Genomic DNA, 20,584 nt, shown 5'->3' with positions numbered 1-20,584 from the left:
TTTTATGGGGAAGGTTGTTGAGAAGGTGGTGGCACTCCAACTCCAGTAGTCTTTGGAAGAAGCCGATTATCTAAGCCCTCAACAGTCAGGATTGAGGCCCGGCTACAGCATGGAAACTGCTTTGGTCGCGCTGATGGATGATCTCTGGCAGGCCTGGGACAGGGGCTTGTCCTCTGTCCTGGTGCTTCTTGACCTCTCAGCGGCTTTCGATACCATCGACCATGGTATCCTTCTGCGCCAGCTGGAGGGTTGGGAGTGGGAGGCACTGTTCTTCAGTGGTTCTCCTACCTCTCCGGCCGGTCGCAGTCGGTGTTAGTGGGAGGTCAAAGGCAATGTTCCCTCTATTTTTTTTTCGGTGTGGGCGGAAAAGTATAGTGTCTGAGCGACAGTCCCTTTGTACTGGGCGGCATAGAAGTATAAATAAATAAATAAATAAATAAATAATAAATAAATAAAAATTCCCTTCTTTTTTTTAAAAAAGAAATTAATAATAAAACAAAACCAAAATCTATTTTATTACTATCTTCTCCTCTTTTTCCATCCCTGTCTCCTCCCCCCTTGTGTGTGTGTGTGTGAACTCGAACCATTTCCAATAACAGGTGAGCTATTGGAAATGGTTCAAGAGTTCACACACACACACACACACACAAACGGCTGGGGTTTTTTTCCTCTGTTATTATTTGGGTGCTTTTTACCATATGTTTTAAATCAAGAGTCATTTCTCTTTCTATCCCTCTCCCCCTCTTGCTCACACTCTCTTTCTCTCTCTCTCGTTTTCTTTCTCTCTTTCTATTGCTTTCTTTTTCTCTCACTCTTTCTTTCTATCTCTCTTGCTTTCTTTCTCTTCTCTCTCTTGCTATCTCTCTCCCCCCTTTCTCTCTTTCTCAGTTACTTTCTCTCTCCTCCTCTCTCTCTGTCAGCGAGGGGGCTGCGAGAGCGCTTTCTCCGAGCGCTTCGGGAACGTCTGCCCTGCTTCTACTGCAGCCCCCTTGCTGGAAGTCTGGGACGAAAGCACTCCCAGTGAAGGGGCTGTAAGAGGGGCGGGGCGGGCATTCCCGAAGCCCACGGAGAAAGCCCTCTCTCGCAGCCCCCTGGCTGGGAGCGCTTTCATCCTGAGGAGAAGCCGCAGCCACCACCGCCGCAAGAGGGGGAGAGAGAAAGAGAGAGAAGTCATGGGCTGTATGACTGTTTTAATAGAGTTTTTTTTTAAAAAAGACTGTTTTAACATTGGATTTGTATCTGATGTTTTATTGTTGTGAGCCGCTCCGAGTCCTCGGAGAGGGGCAGCATACAAATCTAATAAATAATAATAATAATAATAATAATAATAATAATAATAATAATAATAATTATTATTATTATTATTATTATTATTATTATTATTATTATTATTATTATTATTATGTCATCACTGCATCACTGAGCAACAAACCAGGTCTGTTTTTCTTTAGCCCAGGTAAGACACTTCTGACGTTGTTTGTTCTTCAGGAGTGGTTTAACAAGAGGAATACGACATTTGAAGCCCATGTCCAGGATCTGTGCGTGATGGCTTTTGAAGCACCGACTCACGTCTCAGTGCACTCCTTGTGAAAGTCCCCCACACTTTTGAACAATCCTCTCCAGGCTGCAATCATCACTGCTGCTTGTGCACCTTTTTCTTCCACACTTTTCCCTTCCACATAGCTTTCAATTAATGTGCTTTGATATAGCACATTGGGAACATCCAATTTCATTTGCAAGTACCTTTTGAGGCTTTCCCTCCTTATGGAGGGTGTCAATGATGGTTTTCTGCACAACTGTCAGGTTAGCAATCTTTCCCACGATTGTGATTCCTACTGAACCAGACAGACCATTTAAAGGCTCAGGAATCCTTTGCAGGTGTTATAGCTTAATTAGCTGATTAGAGTGAGACAATTTGAGCCTGGAATATTGTATCTTTTCTCAATATTCTAATTTTCTGAGATTGTGGATTTGGAGTTTTTATGAGCTTTACATCATAATTATGACAAATCATGGCTTGAACTATCTTGCTTTGCATGTTATGAGTCTGTCTCATATATTAGTTTCACATTTTAAGTTGCAATACTAAAATAAATGAACTTTTGCATGATATTCTAATTTTTCGAGTTTCACCTGTACAGTATATTCAATGCATTAATGATTATATATCATGCAGTGAACAATGGTTTATGTTTTCTAAGAGAAATATAAAATAAATACAATGTGAAACATCTAATTTAGAATGACTGAATGAAAAACATATTTCTTTACTGCTGTGTTTTTGTCAGAAATTTTCTATTAATGTATATGGTTGTTTTTATCTTTTTTTAAATGAAGACCTGGATGAATAATATGCTGAAGACTTCAGATCCTAAGATTAAACATTTTGAAGGAGATGACTACACATGTGTGACATTCCAACCAGATCTTTCAAAGTTTAAGATGGAAAAGCTTGACAAAGATATAGTAGCTCTTATGACAAGAAGAGCTTATGATTTGGCAGGAGCATGCAAAGGGGTCAAAGTTATGTTTAATGGAAAGAAGCTACCTGTAAGCACATTAGTAAAGTATTTATATAATGAAATTCTATGTCTTCAGAGCAGAAAGTGATTATTCTTGTTAAATCCTAGGTAAATGGCTTTCGTAGTTATGTTGATCTTTATGTAAAGGATAAGTTGGATGAAACTGGACTTGCTCTAAAAATTATTCATGAACTTGCTAATGAACGCTGGGATGTCTGTCTTACTTTAAGTGAAAAAGGATTTCAGCAAATTAGCTTTGTGAACAGTATTGCTACCACAAAGGTGAGTTACCTTACATATCTAAGAGTGATTAAAGTAATACACAGCATAGCACAACAATCAGCCTATGAATCCCTCAAAATCTAAATCAATTGCACAGCCAACTTGAGATGGTACCAACCCTTAGCCAGTCTATGCAAGAGGGATTGGGCGCCATAGAAGTCAAATAAATTAAATTAAATTAAATTAAATCTCCCACAAGCAGTTCGTTTCCCAATGTTCCTGACCTGCTGTAATCTCCATTTCATAAGACCCATCACAAGACCCACTGATAACTCATAGTTGACCTATCACAAGACTTGGCATACCCACACGTTAAGCTCCTAAACAGAACACTAACATTGGCATCCCCTAACTTCACTGAAGATGTTACCTAGCTTGCAGTGAAGGGCTACCAAATTTTTTAGTACCACTCTGTGAGCGTGGATTATGCATTTTTTCTTTTTAAAGCAAATTGGGTGCTCTGGGGTGGAGCTCCATTTTTGCTACCCCACTGTGTTCCCCCTCATCCAGGAGTAGCCCACCCCTGCTAACTTGGTAACGTAATGTTTGGAAACCAACCCACAACTTTGGAGAATGAACCTTCATACTCATCCAATCACCCACAGCACAATCTTTGAATTGGAATTAATGTATTTTTTATTTTTTATTTTATAGATTGTTTTATATATCCAACAACATAACATGCAATGATAGAAAATTACTGGGATAATTTTGATAATGATCATATGTATGCCAGAAGCAAGTAATGCAAATATTTTAAAATAAATTGCGAAAGTAATGTCAAAAAGATTATTGATTACATATAATGTAATAGTTGCTGTATATGATTTGTAAAATATTAGTGTCAGTATCAACATCTCTTACATGCCTTAGAATTATGATACATTAATACATAGCACATCATTTAATTCTTTCTAAACTCTTTTTGAATATTTTTGAATAGACTGCTTAGAAAAATAGTTTGTCTTAAAAATTCTGTTGTTAGTGATTTCTTAATATAAAAAGCCATTCAGTTCAAAGATTTGTGGTCAGTATATCAGATATATTTTCAGTATAATTGTTACTCACTTTTCATATTTTTATCTTATTAGTGATAAAATAGTTAAGATTGCAAAATTAGATTATTTTGGTATTATTGCAAGCCCTGAGACAGACCTTGATATGGTGGTTGAGACTACGACTTCTTGTGTCATTTTAGGCATAAAGCCAGCTAGGTGACTTTGGGCCAGGCTAGGAAGAATATAATGACAAATCATTTCATAATTTTTTGCATAAAAACTGTTTTTTTAATATATTTTATTTTATTATAATAAATATTGGCAATGTTTGTGACCTCAGTATAGTTGTGAAACTCGACTTTGCAGTTTATGGGCTTTTAAAAATGAAAATATGTTCACATGCGTACCACATGTCATCTTTATATATGATACACATGGATAAATTAAAAATACTTCAGTATGAGAATAGTAACATTCTTATTGGGTTCAGGAGGTGTGGCAATCTTTTTATTTCATATTTATTTTTTCACATATTTCTGTGAAAATGTTCTCACTTTCACAGTAGGAACAAAGTTCTAAAACATAATTTTGTTTTGTTATTGTGGCTAACTTCTTTTATTTTTTTTACCTTAAGGGAGGAAGGCATGTCGATTATGTGGTGGATCAAATTGTTGGAAAATTGATAGAGGTAGTTAAAAAAAAAAACAAAGCTGGTGTTTCAGTAAAACCATTCCAGGTAAGTAGATGTTCATATTTTGAAATAATTTCACAAAAAACATTGCTACATTTTTTTCTATATCTTTGTTTTCTGATTTTCACTTGTGTGCATATTTATATATGTATATATATATATATATTGAACAGGTAAAGAACCATATATGGGTTTTCATTAATTGTCTTATTGAAAACCCTTCTTTCGATTCTCAAACAAAAGAGAACATGACTCTCCAACCGAAAAGTTTTGGGTCCAAATGTCAATTATCAGAAAAGTTTTTTAAAGCAGTAAGTATTTCATATTTATTTCATAACCATAATCATTTGAAGAATGATTGACCAATTTTGTTAAAGAAATTAAAATCCGTGCTATACTTTACATTTCAGAAATTATTCTTAATATGATTAAATGAAAAGTAATGAAAGAATAAAGCTGTAATGTTTGAAATGCATTTCCTTTTTAATTAATAAATATTGATGTTTATCAACTGTCTTTCAAAATGTTAAGGGAATATAACGCACAATTCATAAACTTTATAGCTCTGAGTTGTATGTGAGAGCCTGGTGACACAATGGTTAAAATGCAGTAGTGTAGGCTAACTCTGCTCACAGCCAGGAGTTTGATCCTAACTGGCTCATGGTTGACTTAGCCTTCCATCCTTCTGAGTAGATAAAATGAGGACCCAGATCATAGAAGTCAATATGTTGACATTTGTAAACTGTTCAGAGAGTGCTGTAAAGTACTGTGAAATGATATATAAGTTTAAGTGCTATTGCTGTTAACTATGAGAAAAATGAGAAATCAACTTGTGTAAAGAATAAACTCTGACATAAGCGACATTTTCTTAGAAAAATGGATTTTAGTGCTTTGATATATTTGTTTATTTTTAATGTAAATCTTTTGCTAATATTTTTCAATGCGACTGTGAATTCAATTTTTATAGGCTTCTAACTGTGGCATTGTAGAAAGTATACTGAATTGGGTAAAATTCAAGGCACAGACACAGCTGAACAAAAAATGTTCATCAGTGAAACATAGTAAAATTAAAGGCATTCCAAAACTTGATGATGCTAATGATGCTGGTAAGAGCTAACCTTCACTTGGGATATTTTTTTATAATAACACAAATGCCTCCAGAGTCATTAATTAATGATTACGAACATGCTTCAGATAAATATTTTTGCTAAGTTGAATGTTGAAAGAAGTATTTTTCAGCATAGCTGGAATAATACTGAATATAGTTATACCATGGTTAAAGAGCCATGCTATTTAAAAAGAAAAGTCATGTCAAGTCATGCATTTTTTAATAAAATGGGGTTGGGTTTTTTGAAAATATGCTATTTTCTATTTTAAGAATTTAGGTTTGAACTGAAGATTATTTCAATCCCCTTACTTTAATTTTTTTTTTTGCTCTTTTCATTGTGTTATAGGTGGCAAGCATTCTTTGGATTGTACATTAATTTTAACTGAGGGAGATTCAGCCAAATCTTTAGCTGTCTCTGGTTTAGGTGTTATTGGAAGAGATAGATATGGGGTATTTCCACTCAGGGGAAAAATGCTTAACGTTCGTGAGGCATCTCATAAACAGGTAAAATATGTCATTTAAAGTGTTGTTGAGTGCATATCTAATTATATACATGTATTTACTAACATAGCTTGTTTTAATTCTACATTTCTACACAGATTATGGAAAATGCAGAAATTAATAACATTATAAAAATAGTTGGTCTACAATATAAGAAAAGTTATGAAGATCCAGAGTCTCTGAAAACATTAAGATATGGCAAAATTATGATTATGACTGATCAGGTCAGTTGAAATTCTAAAATTAAATATCTATCATGCAATCCTTTTTTTGCTTAGAGTCTTTCTATTGTTTCTTATTTACATTTACTTTCTTTATTATCCGTCAAACTTTATTTAATTTTCTGACATCTTTCTTGACAACCTGTGTACTTTATTCTAATTGGTGACATTGGTATTATTTTTTATTTATTAAAATAAACATCTTAAACAAGTTTCCATTGATTTTATTTTTTGAAGTGATTGATTCTGATAGAAAGATTTCAGGTCATTTTAAAGAAGATTTCCAGTCATTTTCAATTTTTCAAAGTTTTTAATAGCTTATGTTTTTATAGTTTTCTGCCATTTTTTTTTCTGATATATTTTCAGTTATACACTGTATTTTTAGCATTCACATTACTTTATTTTTAAAAGAATTTTGTATATGTTGCTTAAATCCTGGATCTATATAAATATAAAACTGTAATTAAAGAGCCATAGTGGAGTAGTGGTTAGAATACAATATTGCAGGCTGCCGACTGCCAGCAGTGCAATGCAAACAGGCTCAATGTTGAATCAGCCTTCCATACTTCTGAGGTTGGTAAAATTAGAATTCAGATTGTTGGGGGCAATATGCTGACTCTGTAAATGGTTTAGAGGGCATTATGAAGCAGTATATAAGTTGATGTTGCTATTAAAATAGTAACATTCATTCAATTTTACATGACTTGCAGAAGAAATATTTATTTATTTATATTCCAAACCTTCCATCTCTCTAGGTGGGTGGGTGGGTGGGTGGGTGGGTGGATGGATGGATGGATGGATGGATGGATGGATGGATAGATAGATAGATAGATAGATAGATAGATAGATAGATAGATAGATAGATAAGTAATAGAATATCTAAGCATATTTATCTGAATATAATCTAAGTAGCTTTCAAAGTGAGCATAGATATATAAATCTTAATTAAATTATTTAAATAGTAAAATAGAATCATTTGGAAAATTATCCCTTGTGACACAGTCATATTTTATTTTTATTTGGAATTTATCATACTTGGGCACCTTTCCTTTTTTATTCAGGATCAAGATGGATCACATATTAAAGGTTTGTTAATCAATTTTATTCATCACAATTGGCCTTCACTTCTGAAACATGGTTTCCTTGAAGAATTCATTACTCCAATTGTAAAGGTAATTAATAAACTGGAAGTAAAATTCATGTCATTTAATATTTGAAATGAAATATGAATATAATTCTTCCAATATTCGAGCACATTTCTTAATATTTAAGAATGATTCAAGACTTAAGAAAATAACATTTCCTCAGAAAAAGTTATAGAATTTGTGTTTCTGGCTTTGATTGTATATCATGGGAACTATCTTTTATTGCACAGAAATAAAGCCTTATATAAACTTGTTGCTTTTATTTCTTAGTATAATGTCAGAATTTATTATATGAAATAACAATCTGTTAGATGAGAATCATAGAAAGTTTTGTATGACACTATTTCCACTATTTCTCAAATGTTCTAATTTAATTATTCAGTATCAAGTCCTTGAAAATCTTGAAATATATTATTCATTCTAATGACATGGCATATATGGCCAAGTAATTATGAATTAAAATCTACAATAAATTCTCTTTATTTTAAGGCAAGTAAAAATAAGCAAGAACTTTCCTTCTATAGTATTCCTGAATTTGATGAATGGAAAAAACACATGGAGAATCATAAGGCATGGAAAGTAAAATACTACAAAGGTTTGTACTGAATTACTTTTCTCCTTTCTCAGAAATATTTTTAATCCAAAATGATCTTTAAAATGAAATAATTGAAATTGAAATTTAGTTGATTTGTCATTTGCAAGATTAATTGGATTAACATTAAAAAAAATTATATAATCACTATTGGATTAATATTAAACTGTTTTGGCTGTACTCTTTAATTTAATTTAATTAATTTGACTTCTATGCCGCCCAATCCCAATGAGACTCAATATAACAAAAGTCAAATATTAGTTAATAAAGAACAGTAAAAGCATAATAAACTCAATGAACTATCCAAACAATCACACATGTTCCGCTACCTGTTTACTGGATCCGTGTCCCTCCTGGCTGGTCTCGGACAGCAGGGAGGTGACACGGAGCTGGGTCCAGGAGATTGTCAACGCTTCTTTGGGGAGGGGGGTCCTTTCCGAATCCCTACAAGGAGGAATTTTGCGCCCCCTCCTCAAGAAGCCTTCCCTGGACCCAGCCATTCTCAACAACTATTGTCCAGTCTCCAACCTTCTCTTTATGGGGAAGGTTGTTGAGAAGGTGGTGGTGCTCCAGCGGTCCTTGGAAGAAGCCGATTATCTAGGCCCTCAGCAGTCAGGATTCAGGCCCGGCTACAGCATGGGAACTGCTTTGGTCGCGTTGATGGATGATCTCTGGCGGGCCCGGGACAGGGGTTTATCCTCTGTCCTGGTGCTTCTTGACCTCTCAGCGGCTTTCGATACCATCGACCATGGTATCCTTCTACGCCGGCAAGAGGGGTTGGGAGTGGGAGGCACCCTTCTTCAGTGGTTCTCCTCCTACCTCTGCAGTCAGTCGCAGTCGGTGTTAGTGGGGGGTCAGAGGTCAGAGTGGGGGTCTAGGTTGCTTCCTTGTGGGGTGCCTCAGGGGTCGGTCCTCTCCTCCCTGCTATTTAATATCTACATGAAATCGCTGGGCGAGATGATTCAAGGGCATGGGGTGAGATATCATCAGTACGCTGATGATACCCAATTGTACATCTCTGCCCCATGTCCAGTCAACGAAGCAGTGAAAAGTGCCTGGAGGCTGTTAGGGTCTGGATGGGTGTCAACAGACTCAAACTCAACCCTGATAAGACGGAGTGGCTGTGGGTGTTGCCTCCCAAGGAAAATTACATCTGTCCGTCCATCACCCGGGGGGGGGAATTACTGATCCCCTCAGAGAGGGTACGCAACTTGGATGTCCTCCTCGATCCACAGCTTACATTAGAAAACCATCTTTCAGTTATGGTGAGGGGGGCGTTTGCCCAGGTTCACCTGGTGTACCAGTTGCGGCCCTATCTTGACCGGGACTCACTACTCACAGTCACTCATGCCCTCATCACGTCGAGGTTCGACTACTGTAATGCTCTCTACAGGGGGCTACCTCTGAAAAGTGTTCGGAAACTTCAGATCGTGCAGAATGCAGCTGCGAGAGCAATCATGGGCTTCCCCAGTTATGCCCATGTTTCACCATCACTCCACAGTTTCCATTGGTTGCTGATCAGTTTCCAGTCACAATTCAAAGTGTTGGTTATGGCCTATAAAGCCCTTCATGGCATCGGGCCAGAATATCTCCGAGACCATCTTCTGCCACATGAATCCCAGCGACCAGTTAGGTCCCACAGTCGGCCTTTTCCGGGTCCCGTCAACTAAACAATGTCATCTGGCGGGACCCAGGGGAAGAGCCTTCTCTGTGGCAGCCCCGACCTTCTGGAACCAGCTCCCGCTAGAGATTAGAATTGCCCCCACCTTTCGCAAGCTCCTTAAAACCCACCTCTGTCATCAGGCATGGGGGAATTGAGATATTCCTTTCCCCCCAAGCCTATACAAGTTATGCATGGTATGTTTCTGTGTATATTTTGTTTTTTAATAAGGGGTTTTTAAATGATTTTTAATTGTTAGATTTGTAATATATTGTTTCTATTATTTTTGTGAGCCGCCCCGAGTCTGCGGAGAGGGGCGGCATACAAATCTAAATAATAATAACAACAACCACAACAACAACAACAACATGCATATTAGAATCAGTTACTATTTGGCTGTGATAAGATGTTACATCCACGGCCCCCAGTCCTGCCGGCAAAGCCAGGTCTTCACAGCCTTGCAGAAGGGTGGTAAGATCAGGGCAAACACAGAGAAGGCCCTCTCCCACAGGTCTATCAACTTGCAATGTTTAGTCCACAGGATCTGGAGAAGGCTAACTCCTTGTGATCTAATAGGTCTCTGGGAAATAATGGCAGGAGATGGTCTTATAAATAATCTGGTCCTAAGCACTGTTCACTGTAAGCTGCGCGCACGCGCATGCGCGCACCCCAAAATACCCACCCATACACCCTTTTCCACAGGCGCGCGCTCCCCATCCCTCTGCCAGCCCGTGGGTGGGGGGCGGGGAGGCGCTGGCAGTAGACATGGGTGGAAGGAAAGGGAGCCGCGGCCGCCCCTGCCTCCCCACGGTGCTTCCAGCCCCCTCCGCCCCTGGCCTCAGGGCACTGCCCCTCGCCCGCCTGATCCTCTCCCTCTGTGGCTTTCTCCTCCTCCGCCTCCTGCATTGGGGCGCGACTTCTCCTGCAGCGGTCGCTGTAGCGGCTGCGGCTTCTCCTCCTCATCTGTGCTCCCAGCCAGGGGGCTGTGAGAGAGGGGGTTTTTTCTCCGCGTGCTTCGGGAATGCCCGCCCCGCCCCTCTCGCAGCCCCTTCGCTGAGAGCCCTTTCGTCACGGACTTTCAGAAAGGGGGCTGCAGTTGAGGCAGGGCAGGTGTTCCCGAAGCGCTCGGAGAAAGCACTCTCGCAGCCCCCTCGCTGACAGAGAGAGAGAGAGAAGGAGAGAGAAAGTAAGTGAGAAAGAGAGGGGGGGAGAGAGAGATAGCAAGAGAGAGAACAAGAGAAAGAAAGCAAGAGAGATAGAAAGAAAGAGAGAGAAAGAAAGCAATAGAGAGAGAGAAAGAAAACAAGAGAGAAAGAGTGAGAGGGAAAGAGAGAGAGAGAGAGCAACAGATAGAGCGACATAGAAAGAGGGAGACAGAAAGTGAGAAAAAGAGAGAGACAGCAAGAGGGGGAGAGAGAAAGAGAGAGAAATGACTCTTGATTTAAAGCATATGGTAAAAAGCACCCAAATAATAACAGAGAGAAAAAAACCCAGCCATTTGTGCGTGTCTGTGTGTGTGTGTGAACTCTTGAACCATTTCCAATAGCCCTCACCTGTTATTGGAAATGGTTCAAGAGTTTTCACACACACACACACACACAAGGGGGGAGGAGACAGGGATAGAAAAAGAGAAGAAGATAGTAATAATAGTAATAGATTTTGGTTTTGTTTTATTATTAATTTCTTTTAATAGAAAAGAAGGAATTTTTTTTTCTTGTTTGTTTGTTTATGTACTTATTTACTTATTTACTTACTTATTTACTTACTTACTTACTTACTTATTTATTTATACTTTTATGCCGCCCAGACCCAAAGGGACTGCCGCTCAGACACTATACTTTTCCGCCCACACCGAAAAAAAATAGAGGAAACATTGGTCCTAAGAGTGTTTAAGTGTTCCTGATTTTTAAATCATTCTATAATGCATTGAGAAAAAACTACCTTTTTTTCCCAATTGAACTAGGTTTAGGCACCAGCACTGCTAAAGAAGCAAAAGAATATTTTGCAGATATGGAAAGACATCGGATTTTATTTCGATATGCTGGTCCTGAAGATGATGCAGCCATTACATTGGTAAATACTTGCTGAATATCTTTTTTCCTGCTAATTAAAATTATTGAAATTATTGAAATCATTGTATATAATTTTATCTGATTATTAAGCAACAATATCAAAATTTATGTAGCAAAAATCTGTCAGAAATCACAGTAAAAGAAAACTGATGAGGGTGACTTTCCAACGTTTGCAAAATAAAATAAAAATTCTTAAGATTGATTCCTGCCATTTGTAAAATTTCATGGGATGAAAAATTATATTTGCATGTTTTCAGTCTGCTTAAAATTTAAAAAAATTAGGTGAAGGGAAAAATCTAAAAACTAAAAAGAAGATTGTGTTGAATATTTCCAAGGCTAAAAATACAAAATTAAGCAAACGGTTGATTCTGAAACATGAAGGGTAATGTATAAATTCAGTATTTAATTTTACAATTCTTTGTAAAACCAACATACCATTAGATATAAAAAAAGAATTTATTGGGAAAACACAGGAAAGCAAAGAATTGCAGAATCACAAAGTAAAATTTGCAAATTGCATCAAGCCAGCTTAGCTAAACTCTTTATTTTATTTATTTATTTATTTATTTATTTATTTAGTTAGTTAGTTAGTTAGTTAGTTAGTTAGTTAGTTAGTTAGTTAAGTATGTATTTGTAATATACATAGATACAATATTGTTTATGGGTACTAATAAAAGGGAACAATTAGACCCGGACAGTTGGCATGCTGGTGCGCTTATGCATGTCCCTTACTGACCTCTTAGGAATCAAATGAGGTCAACAGTGTCTAGGGGTAAAGTTTTTGTGGCTTGGTGATGAAACCACAGAATCAGATAGTAAATTCCAGGCATTAACCACTCTGTTGCTAAAGTCGTATTTTCTACAGTTAACTCTGGGATGGTTCACTTTGAGTTGATATCTGTTGTGTACCATGTATTGTTGTGGTTGAAGCTAAAGTAGTCATTGACACATAGGACATTGTAGCACTTAATTTTATGAGCTATGCTTAGATTGTGCCAAAGGTGACGTAGTTCTAAGTTCTAACCAGGATTTCATGTCTGGTTGTGTAAGGTATTCTGTTGCAAGTAGAGGAGTGGAGGGCTCTTCTAGTAAAGTATCTCTGGACACTTTGTAATGTATTTAGGTCTGATATGCAGTGTGGGTCCAAGGCAGACGAGCTGTATTCATCTGTTTAGTATGCTCTGGTTAGTAGTATGATATTACTGGAGAAAAAGTTACGTAAGATTAGGCTAGCAACTCTTGGAACCTTTTTGGCGATGTTGCTGCAGTAGGCTTTGGTGCTTAGGTCATTTGATATGAGTATTCCAAAGTCTTTAACGGAGTGAGGGTTGTCTGCAAGGTCTTGTTTATTCAGCTTGTATTTGGTGTTCTGATTTCTTTTTGCCAATGTGTAGGACGGAGCATTTGTTGATTGAGATTTGGAGTTGTTAGATGGTTGACTATTCTGATGCAGAGTCAAGGTCTTTTTGGAGGATAGTGGTGTTGTCCGTAGCGTTGAGGTGTTTTACATCAGTGGCAAAATCAATGCAGTCACTTGTAATGTGATCGCAATTTATACAGATTATATCATTTATATAGATTATAAATAGTGTTGGTCCTAGTACACTGCTGTTAGCAGGAACAGGATTAGATAGGGCGCTACCTATTTTGATCATTTGTTATCCAGTCATGAAGAGGTCTGGAGATGCCATAAGACAGTGATGGCGAACCTTTTTCTCTTTGGGTGCTGAAAGTGCGTGTGCATGTGCTATTGCGCATGTGTGAATGCCCACACCCATAATTCAATGCCTGGAGATGGCGAAAATGGCCTCCACCACCCCACCCAGAGGTCCTCTGGAGGCCTGAAACAACCCATTTTCCAAACTCTGGTGGGCCCTGTAGGCCCTTCTTTTGCCTTTCTCAGGCTCCAGGAGCAAAAGTGCCCTCCACCCCCAGGAGACTCTCTGGAAGCCAAAAATGCCCTCCAAGAGCCTTTGGGCAAGCCAAAAATCCACTGACTGGCTCGCACATGCACATGCACATTGGAGCTCAGCTAGGATAATGACTCACGTGCCAGCAGATATGGCTCTGCGTGCCACCTGTGGCACCTGTGCCATAGGTTTGCCATCACTGCCATAGGATTTTAGTTTCAGAAGTAATTTATTATGAACCATTGAGTCTAAGGTTTTATTTATTTATGTATTATTTATTTATTTATTGCGTTTATGTGCTGCTCGCTTAGAAACGGACTCTGAGCGGACTTCTTTGTAGAAATCTATATAAATTGTGTATATTGTTTTTCCCTGGTCAAGTTTTAAGGGCCATATGTTTTTGCAGTGTAGTAGTTGTAGATTGCATGATATTTTTTTCCTGAAACTGAATTGTTTGTTTGAAAGTAGGTTGTTAGTTTCTAGGTGGAGGGTAATAGATTGGTTTATGATTGATTCCATGAGTTTGAATGTGATGCAACATAGAGAGAGTGGTCTGTAGTTTTCTACTAGATTAAGATCTCCCTTTTGGAAAATGGGGATGACCGTGGCTAGTGACCATAGGTTTGGTAGGGAACTGGTCCTGTAGGATTTTTCAAAAATTATGCTTAGTAGTTCAGCTATGAGTGTAAAGAGCTTTTTTAGGATGTAGGCACATAGTCCATCAGGTCTGATTGACAGAGAAGGTATATATGTACACTGAGAGCATATGCACCAAGACAAATTCCTTGTGTGTCCAATTACACTTGGCCAATAAAATTCTACTCTACTCTACTCTACTCTTCCTGCTTCTTTTAAATGCAGTATCCCACACCCCAAGCAGGAAAGTCTCAAATGCCAGGGAGGTGCGGCAAGTGCTTCTAGGCAGCTGGCCAACTCCCTGAGACTCAAATCCTCTGGAGCGAAAACTTCAAAGGGAATTGGGAACAAAGGCTTAAAATGGAGGGGGGGCAACTTCCCCACAACCAAGGTTGGTTAGAAATCAGGAATGCACAGACCACAAACTCCATGGACTCCAAAGGCATTATGGGGGGGGGGGGGGGAGATATGGAGGCTACCTGGGTTGACAGATTAAAAATAGGTAACCAATAGACCCACATGATTCTTTTAATGGATTAAACTCATTTCTGGAAGTTGAAATGTTTACTTGCGAAAGGCACCACTCACATTCACAAATATAAAACTTTGATCCTAGTGGTAAGGATGCACCACAAATGAATCTTCTCCCCAGAGGTGGGCTGCTAGGGTGGAATGGTGATGTGTTTGCCCCCGTGTCTCTGAGTGATAGCAGAGTCCAGTGCAATTATGCTACTGCACCTGTTCAGGTAGCAAAATTGCGCACAGAGCTGCAGATGCGCCCATGTTTTGGCATTGTTTTTTGCTATAAATCCTCTAAGGTCCCTTCCAACTCTGTTGTTGTTGTTGTTAAGGTTTTAAGCCGTGCAGTGCTTTTATTCAGGATTCATTACCAAGAAGATGACAGTAGAGGCTTCATCTTGGCCTTCTGTTTAATGTTCTCTTACCTGCCCACCTTGATCCTTTCCTTTTCCTTTTATTTTCTTTTTATAAAATGAGAGTGAATGCCAATCATTTTGAGTCTTTAAATCATTGCTTTGTTCAGACAAAGAGAATGCTACATCTACTGTATTTTTCAGTGTATAAGACGCAGCTTTTCACCACAAAAAAGTGTGTCAAAAACTGGGTGCATCTTATATACTGAATGTTGCAGGGGGTAGTTGAGTGGTGGTCAGCAGCTGCAGCAGCAGCTTCCCATTGTCCGGTGGTGGCTTTTCATGCAGTTTGGGGGCTGGCTGCCAGAGCAGCTGCCAAAGCTACAGAGAAAGAGCTGCTGCCGCCGCCATTCTTACCAAACTGCGCAAGAAGCCGCCGCCACCAGACTACGGGAAGGCTGCTGCTAACTACTGAGAGACCAAATTCTCTCAACAGTCAGCAGCAGCGGTAGCAGCTTTCCTGTATTCCGGTGGTGGCAGACGATCTTCAAAGAGAGTGAGAAACAGCCACAAACTGGAGTACAAGACAAGACAAGCCTTCCCCGTTTCCACCAGTGGGGACTCTGGTTCTCCCTTCCCTACTGCGGCAGAAAGTGCCCTTTCCCACCCAGCAGAGCTTTCGGGGACTGCTAGACTAAGAGTCGAGACTCTGGCTTAGAAAACCTCGAGTGCACCGAGTGGGACACTGGAGACCCAGGTCTCCAACCCGCCCTGTTGATGCACCCGGAAGAACCCTCCTTAACCGCCATTTCTAAAATGGCGGCGGCCTCAGCGCCAGTGAAGTAAATGCACCCAGCCAAACTGAGCGAATCGAGCTGCAGGGCTACATGCCAGAAAGGACATGCTCGGGTTGGGTGAGGGGGGAAGGGAAAGGAATTGCCCTTCCTTTCCTTCTGCGCTGAGGATGAGGGGAAAAGGGGAAAGAAATTGCCCTTCCTTTCCTTCTGTACTGAGGGGGAAGGGGGAAGAAATTGCCCTTCCTTTCCTTCTGCACTGAGGATGAGGGGGGAGGGGGAAGAAATTGCCCTTCTTTTCCTTCTGCACTGAGGATGAGGGGGGAGGGGAAAGGAATTGCCCTTCCATTTGTTCTGCGCTGAAGGGACTGGAGTGACGTCCGTGCTTTTTTCCCCCTTCCACACAATGCCTGTGAGCATAGGATTTTGCGGGTTTATTATGATGAACATCACATATGTTGATCTTATGAATAGGAAAGGAAGAACAAGAACTTTGTCTATGATAATAGTTTTCAAATTTATTAATTTCATTATTACACTTGTTCATAAATTATGTCCTTATTTTTAGATTTAAGTGTTTTAAATCTAAATAAAAGTTGGATCCTACTAAATGAAGGTTATTTCAATTCATTGGATTCATTGGCAACCTTCAGTCTTGAAAGACTATGGCTCTGGAAAGCATTTCTAGAACAGTATCTAGGCCAATATGAGAGTGGCAATCCCTTCCACACTGAGGGCAGATTCATTCTGTCCCCTGCCTAACCCCTAGATTTCACTGTTTCCGGGACTGCCTCTTTGCCTCAGCCTGCCGAACAAGTGTCTCCTCAAAATGGAGAATGCTGCATCTTTAGCCTCCGAGCTTTATTTCAATACTGATATAGGTAATTAGATTGATTGCTATGAATGAACTTAGACTGTTCTCCACAGCAGAATAATGTTATTATTCTAGTTCCAAATATGTTTTTTTTCAAGAGGCAACTGAACTTTCTTGTTTTTCTTTGAAGATGTTTTACTTCTCATCTAAGAAGCTTCTTGAGCTCTGATTGGTCCAGTTGCCTCTTGAAAAAGGACTTTAGGGACAACCATGAGGTGAATGACTGAGAATCTCCATAGACATGTTGCCATTTTAGTTTTATAATCTTAATTCTTTGCCAATAATTGGACAATATTTTTTTGTGACTCAAGATTTAAAAATGTTTTTTAGAGATGTTTTTCCTTTTTTGTCCCTTTTCTGTTTTCTTTTTACTATTTGTCTTTACTTTGAAAAAAAAAGAGAATAAAATAAAAGACCGTTTTCTCTTTCCTTTATTTAGGAATAAAAATAAACTATAAACATTAATAAAGTATAAAATGTAATTTAAATAATTACCACATGTTTTAAGTGCACAAATCATAAACAGGATATTAAATTGCCTTCAAATTAGGGCTTTTTTTCTAAAAGAAATGCGCCATCTATTAGCCTCTGTTACATATTTTAGAATGTAGCACGGAATACATACACAATATTTTCTGATCTCTAGTCATTCAGTATGTAGCTTATATCTATAAGCTATTTTTTTAGTTTATGTCTTTGTTGGACCTTGATTAAAAACTGGTGTTCATAGCCACTCTAATCTATTTTATGGTCATAAGCAGTCTATGTTATATTTTTGTAGGCCTTCAGTAAGAAAAAAATTGATGACAGAAAAGAATGGTTGACAAATTTCATGGAAGATAGAAGACAACGTCGGTTGCATGGATTACCAGAGGTAATATAGTATAGTAGTATCCTTGCACTTTGGAGTTCAGAGGGGGTGAAGGTCTGAGAATTTCCTCAGAGACAGACCTCAGTTTTTCTTCATTACCACGACCTGTTACCTTTGAACTTTCTGCAAGCCCATACTTGGTGGTTCATAATGATGTGCAAATCCTGAAAATGATAGATTCATCTCCTGCCCAATGCAGCCTTATTCATTCATTCATTCATTCATTCATTCATTCATTCATTCATTCATTCATTCATTCATTCATTCATTCATTCATTCATTCATTCGACTTTTATGCTGCCTAATCCCGAAGGATTCAGGGCGGCCTACAATAATAATATAAATATAAATACAAAAAGATACAAAACAATAAAAAGAAGTTGAATATAATCTATAACTATAAAACCCCGTATTAAAAGAAACCCATTTATTAAAAGCAGTCATAATCTCATACATATATACATTCCATTCATACAATGCGACCCTGTCCGTTGTTAATTCATGGCCCCCCAGGCCTGCCGGCATAGTCAGGTCTTTGTGGCCTTATGGAAGACCAGTAGGGTGGGACATTGGGGGGTAGTTGGTTCCATAGAGCCGGGGTGACCACAGAGAAGGCCTTCCCCTGAGGTCCCGCTTAGCTGCGTTGCTTCATCAAACGGACCCGGAGGAGGCCAACTCTGTGTGCTCTTATTGGTCTCTGGGAGGTATGTGGCAAGAGGCGGTCCCGTAAATATCAGAGTTGTTGCAGAAAATTAAATCCAGAAAGCACACATAGGCAAACTGATGCCGCAGGATTTATTTTATTTTTTACAAATATAGTAATACAGTGGTACCTCAAGATACGAACCCCTCGTCTTACGAACAAGTCGTGATACAAACCCGGGGTTCAGAAAAATTTTGCCTCTTCTTACGAACTTTTTTCGAGTTACGAACCGGCGTTCGGAGACTGCTGGGAAGCCGCGTGGCTGTTTTAAAAGGTGACAGCCGGGCGGCGGGGCTTCCCAGCAGCCTCCCGAACGCCAGTTCGTAACTCGAAAAAAGTTCATAAGAAGAGACAAAATTTTTCTGAACCCTGGGTTCGGTTCGGGAGGTTGCTGGGAAGCCCCCCAGCCCGGCTGTGACCTTTTAAAACAGCTGCGCGGCTTCCCAGCTGTCTCCGAACACCGAACGTGGAAGTTCGGGTTTGGCGTTCGGCTTCGGGAGACAGCTGGGAAGCCGCGCGGCTGTTTTAAAAGGTCACAGCCGGGCTGGGGGGCTTCCCAGCACCCCCCCGAACCCCGAACTTTTGCCGAACTTCCGGGTTCGGGGTTTGGGGGGGGTGCTGGAAAACCCCCCCAGGCCGGCTGTTACATTTTAAAACAGCCGCGCGGCTTCCCAGCTGTCTCCCGAAGCCGAACGCCAAACCCGAACTTCCGTGTTCGGCGTTCGGAGACAGCTGGGAAGCCGAGCGGCTGTTTTAAAATGTCACAGCCGGCCTGGGGGGCTTCCCAGCACCCCCTCGAACCCCGAACTTTTGCCGAACTTCCGAGTTCAGGGTTCGGGGGGGAGCTGGGAAGCCCCCCAGGCCGGCTGTGACATTTTAAAACAGCCGCGCGGCTTCCCAGCTGCCTCCGAACGCCGAACGCGGAAGTTCGGGTTTGGCGTTCGGCTTCGGGAGACAGCTGGGAAGCTGCGCGGCTGTTTTAAAAGGTGACAGCCGGCCTGGGGGGCTTCCCAGCACCCCCCTGAACCCCGAACCTTTGCCGAACTTCCGGGTTCGGGGTTTGGGGGGGTGCTGGGAAGCCCCCCAGGCCGGCTGTGACCTTTTAAAACAGCCGCGCGGCTTCCCAGCTGTCTCCGAACGCGGAAGTTCGGGTTTGGCATTCGACTTCGGGAGACAGCTGGGAAGCCGCGTGGCTGTTTTAAAAGGTCACAGCCGGGCTGGGGGGCTTCCCAGCACCCCCCCGAACCCCGAACGTTTGCCGAACTTCCGGGTTCGGGGTTGGGGGGGTGCTGGGAAGCCCCCCAGCCCGGCTGTGACCTTTTAAAACAGCCGCGCGGCTTCCCAGCAGTCGCCGAACGCCGTTTTTTTGCGGGGGGTTTTTTTGGTTGCACGGATTAATTGACTTTACATTGTTTCCTATGGGAAACAATGTTTCGTCTTACGAACCTTTCGTCTTACGAACCTCCTCCTTGCACCAATTAAGTTCGTATCATGAGGTATTACTGTATATATATTTACAATACCAGTAGCAGAGTTCTTCTTCAATGTAAAATACATGCAGCTTCTAGTTCAAAAATCAGAGCAGACAAGAGCACCCAGCCTTCTAACTTCAGTTTCGACTTCTCTGAACAGATTCAGATGTGTTTAGCTCCAATTGGCTGACTTAGTTGCTATGACTGTTCATTGGCTAACCTTGTCAACATGGCTCTCCCAGTTCATCTTGAACAGAATCTTGGCCCATTGTTTATGGTCATGGACAAGCCATTTGTTCTTGTTATCAGTAAAAGAGAATATTTGTAGCTCAGGGTTGTTCTATTGTTCTTGTTATCAGTAAAGGAGAATATTTGTAGCTCAGGGTTGGAACAAGGGATCCTTGGTATTCTCAGAGCTTGGTTGCAATAGTAGTGGTAGTAGTAGTAGTATTAATACTAATACTAATACTAATAATACTAATACTAATAATAATAATAAATAGTTTTTGTTGTTATATGAAAATATATATTTAATAGCTGTATATAATAACTATCGTCTGGTCTCCAACCTTCCCTTTATGAGAAGATTGTCGAGAAGGTCACTCCAGCTCGAACAGTCCTTGGATGAAGGTCACTCCAGCTCGAACAGTCCTTGGATGA

General features: G+C 40.0%; 1 protein-coding gene across 4 annotated transcripts in view; it reads left to right on the top strand.

Annotated features, from left to right (window-relative positions):
• Nucleotides 1-20,584, top strand: part of TOP2B (DNA topoisomerase II beta) — a 185,583-nt gene that overhangs the window by 48,950 nt on the left and 116,049 nt on the right. For 3 of the 4 annotated variants that reach the window (XM_070728138.1, XM_070728139.1, XM_070728141.1), the window contains 11 exons: nt 2,338-2,550; nt 2,631-2,804; nt 4,437-4,538; nt 4,667-4,804; nt 5,461-5,599; nt 5,948-6,105; nt 6,201-6,326; nt 7,385-7,495; nt 7,958-8,063; nt 11,684-11,793; nt 17,660-17,752. In XM_070728138.1, coding sequence (XP_070584239.1) covers nt 2,338-2,550; nt 2,631-2,804; nt 4,437-4,538; nt 4,667-4,804; nt 5,461-5,599; nt 5,948-6,105; nt 6,201-6,326; nt 7,385-7,495; nt 7,958-8,063; nt 11,684-11,793; nt 17,660-17,752 — 1,470 coding nt within the window. The remainder of the gene's footprint in view (nt 1-2,337; nt 2,551-2,630; nt 2,805-4,436; nt 4,539-4,666; nt 4,805-5,460; nt 5,600-5,947; nt 6,106-6,200; nt 6,327-7,384; nt 7,496-7,957; nt 8,064-11,683; nt 11,794-17,659; nt 17,753-20,584) is intronic. The other variant, XM_070728140.1, reaches the window with a different exon arrangement.

The sequence above is a fragment of the Erythrolamprus reginae genome, chromosome Z (assembly GCF_031021105.1).
Source record: "Erythrolamprus reginae isolate rEryReg1 chromosome Z, rEryReg1.hap1, whole genome shotgun sequence".
Taxonomy (NCBI): domain Eukaryota; kingdom Metazoa; phylum Chordata; class Lepidosauria; order Squamata; family Dipsadidae; genus Erythrolamprus; species Erythrolamprus reginae.
The sequence above is the reverse complement of the archived record's forward strand: the minus strand, read 5'-3'. Positions and strand labels throughout refer to the sequence as shown.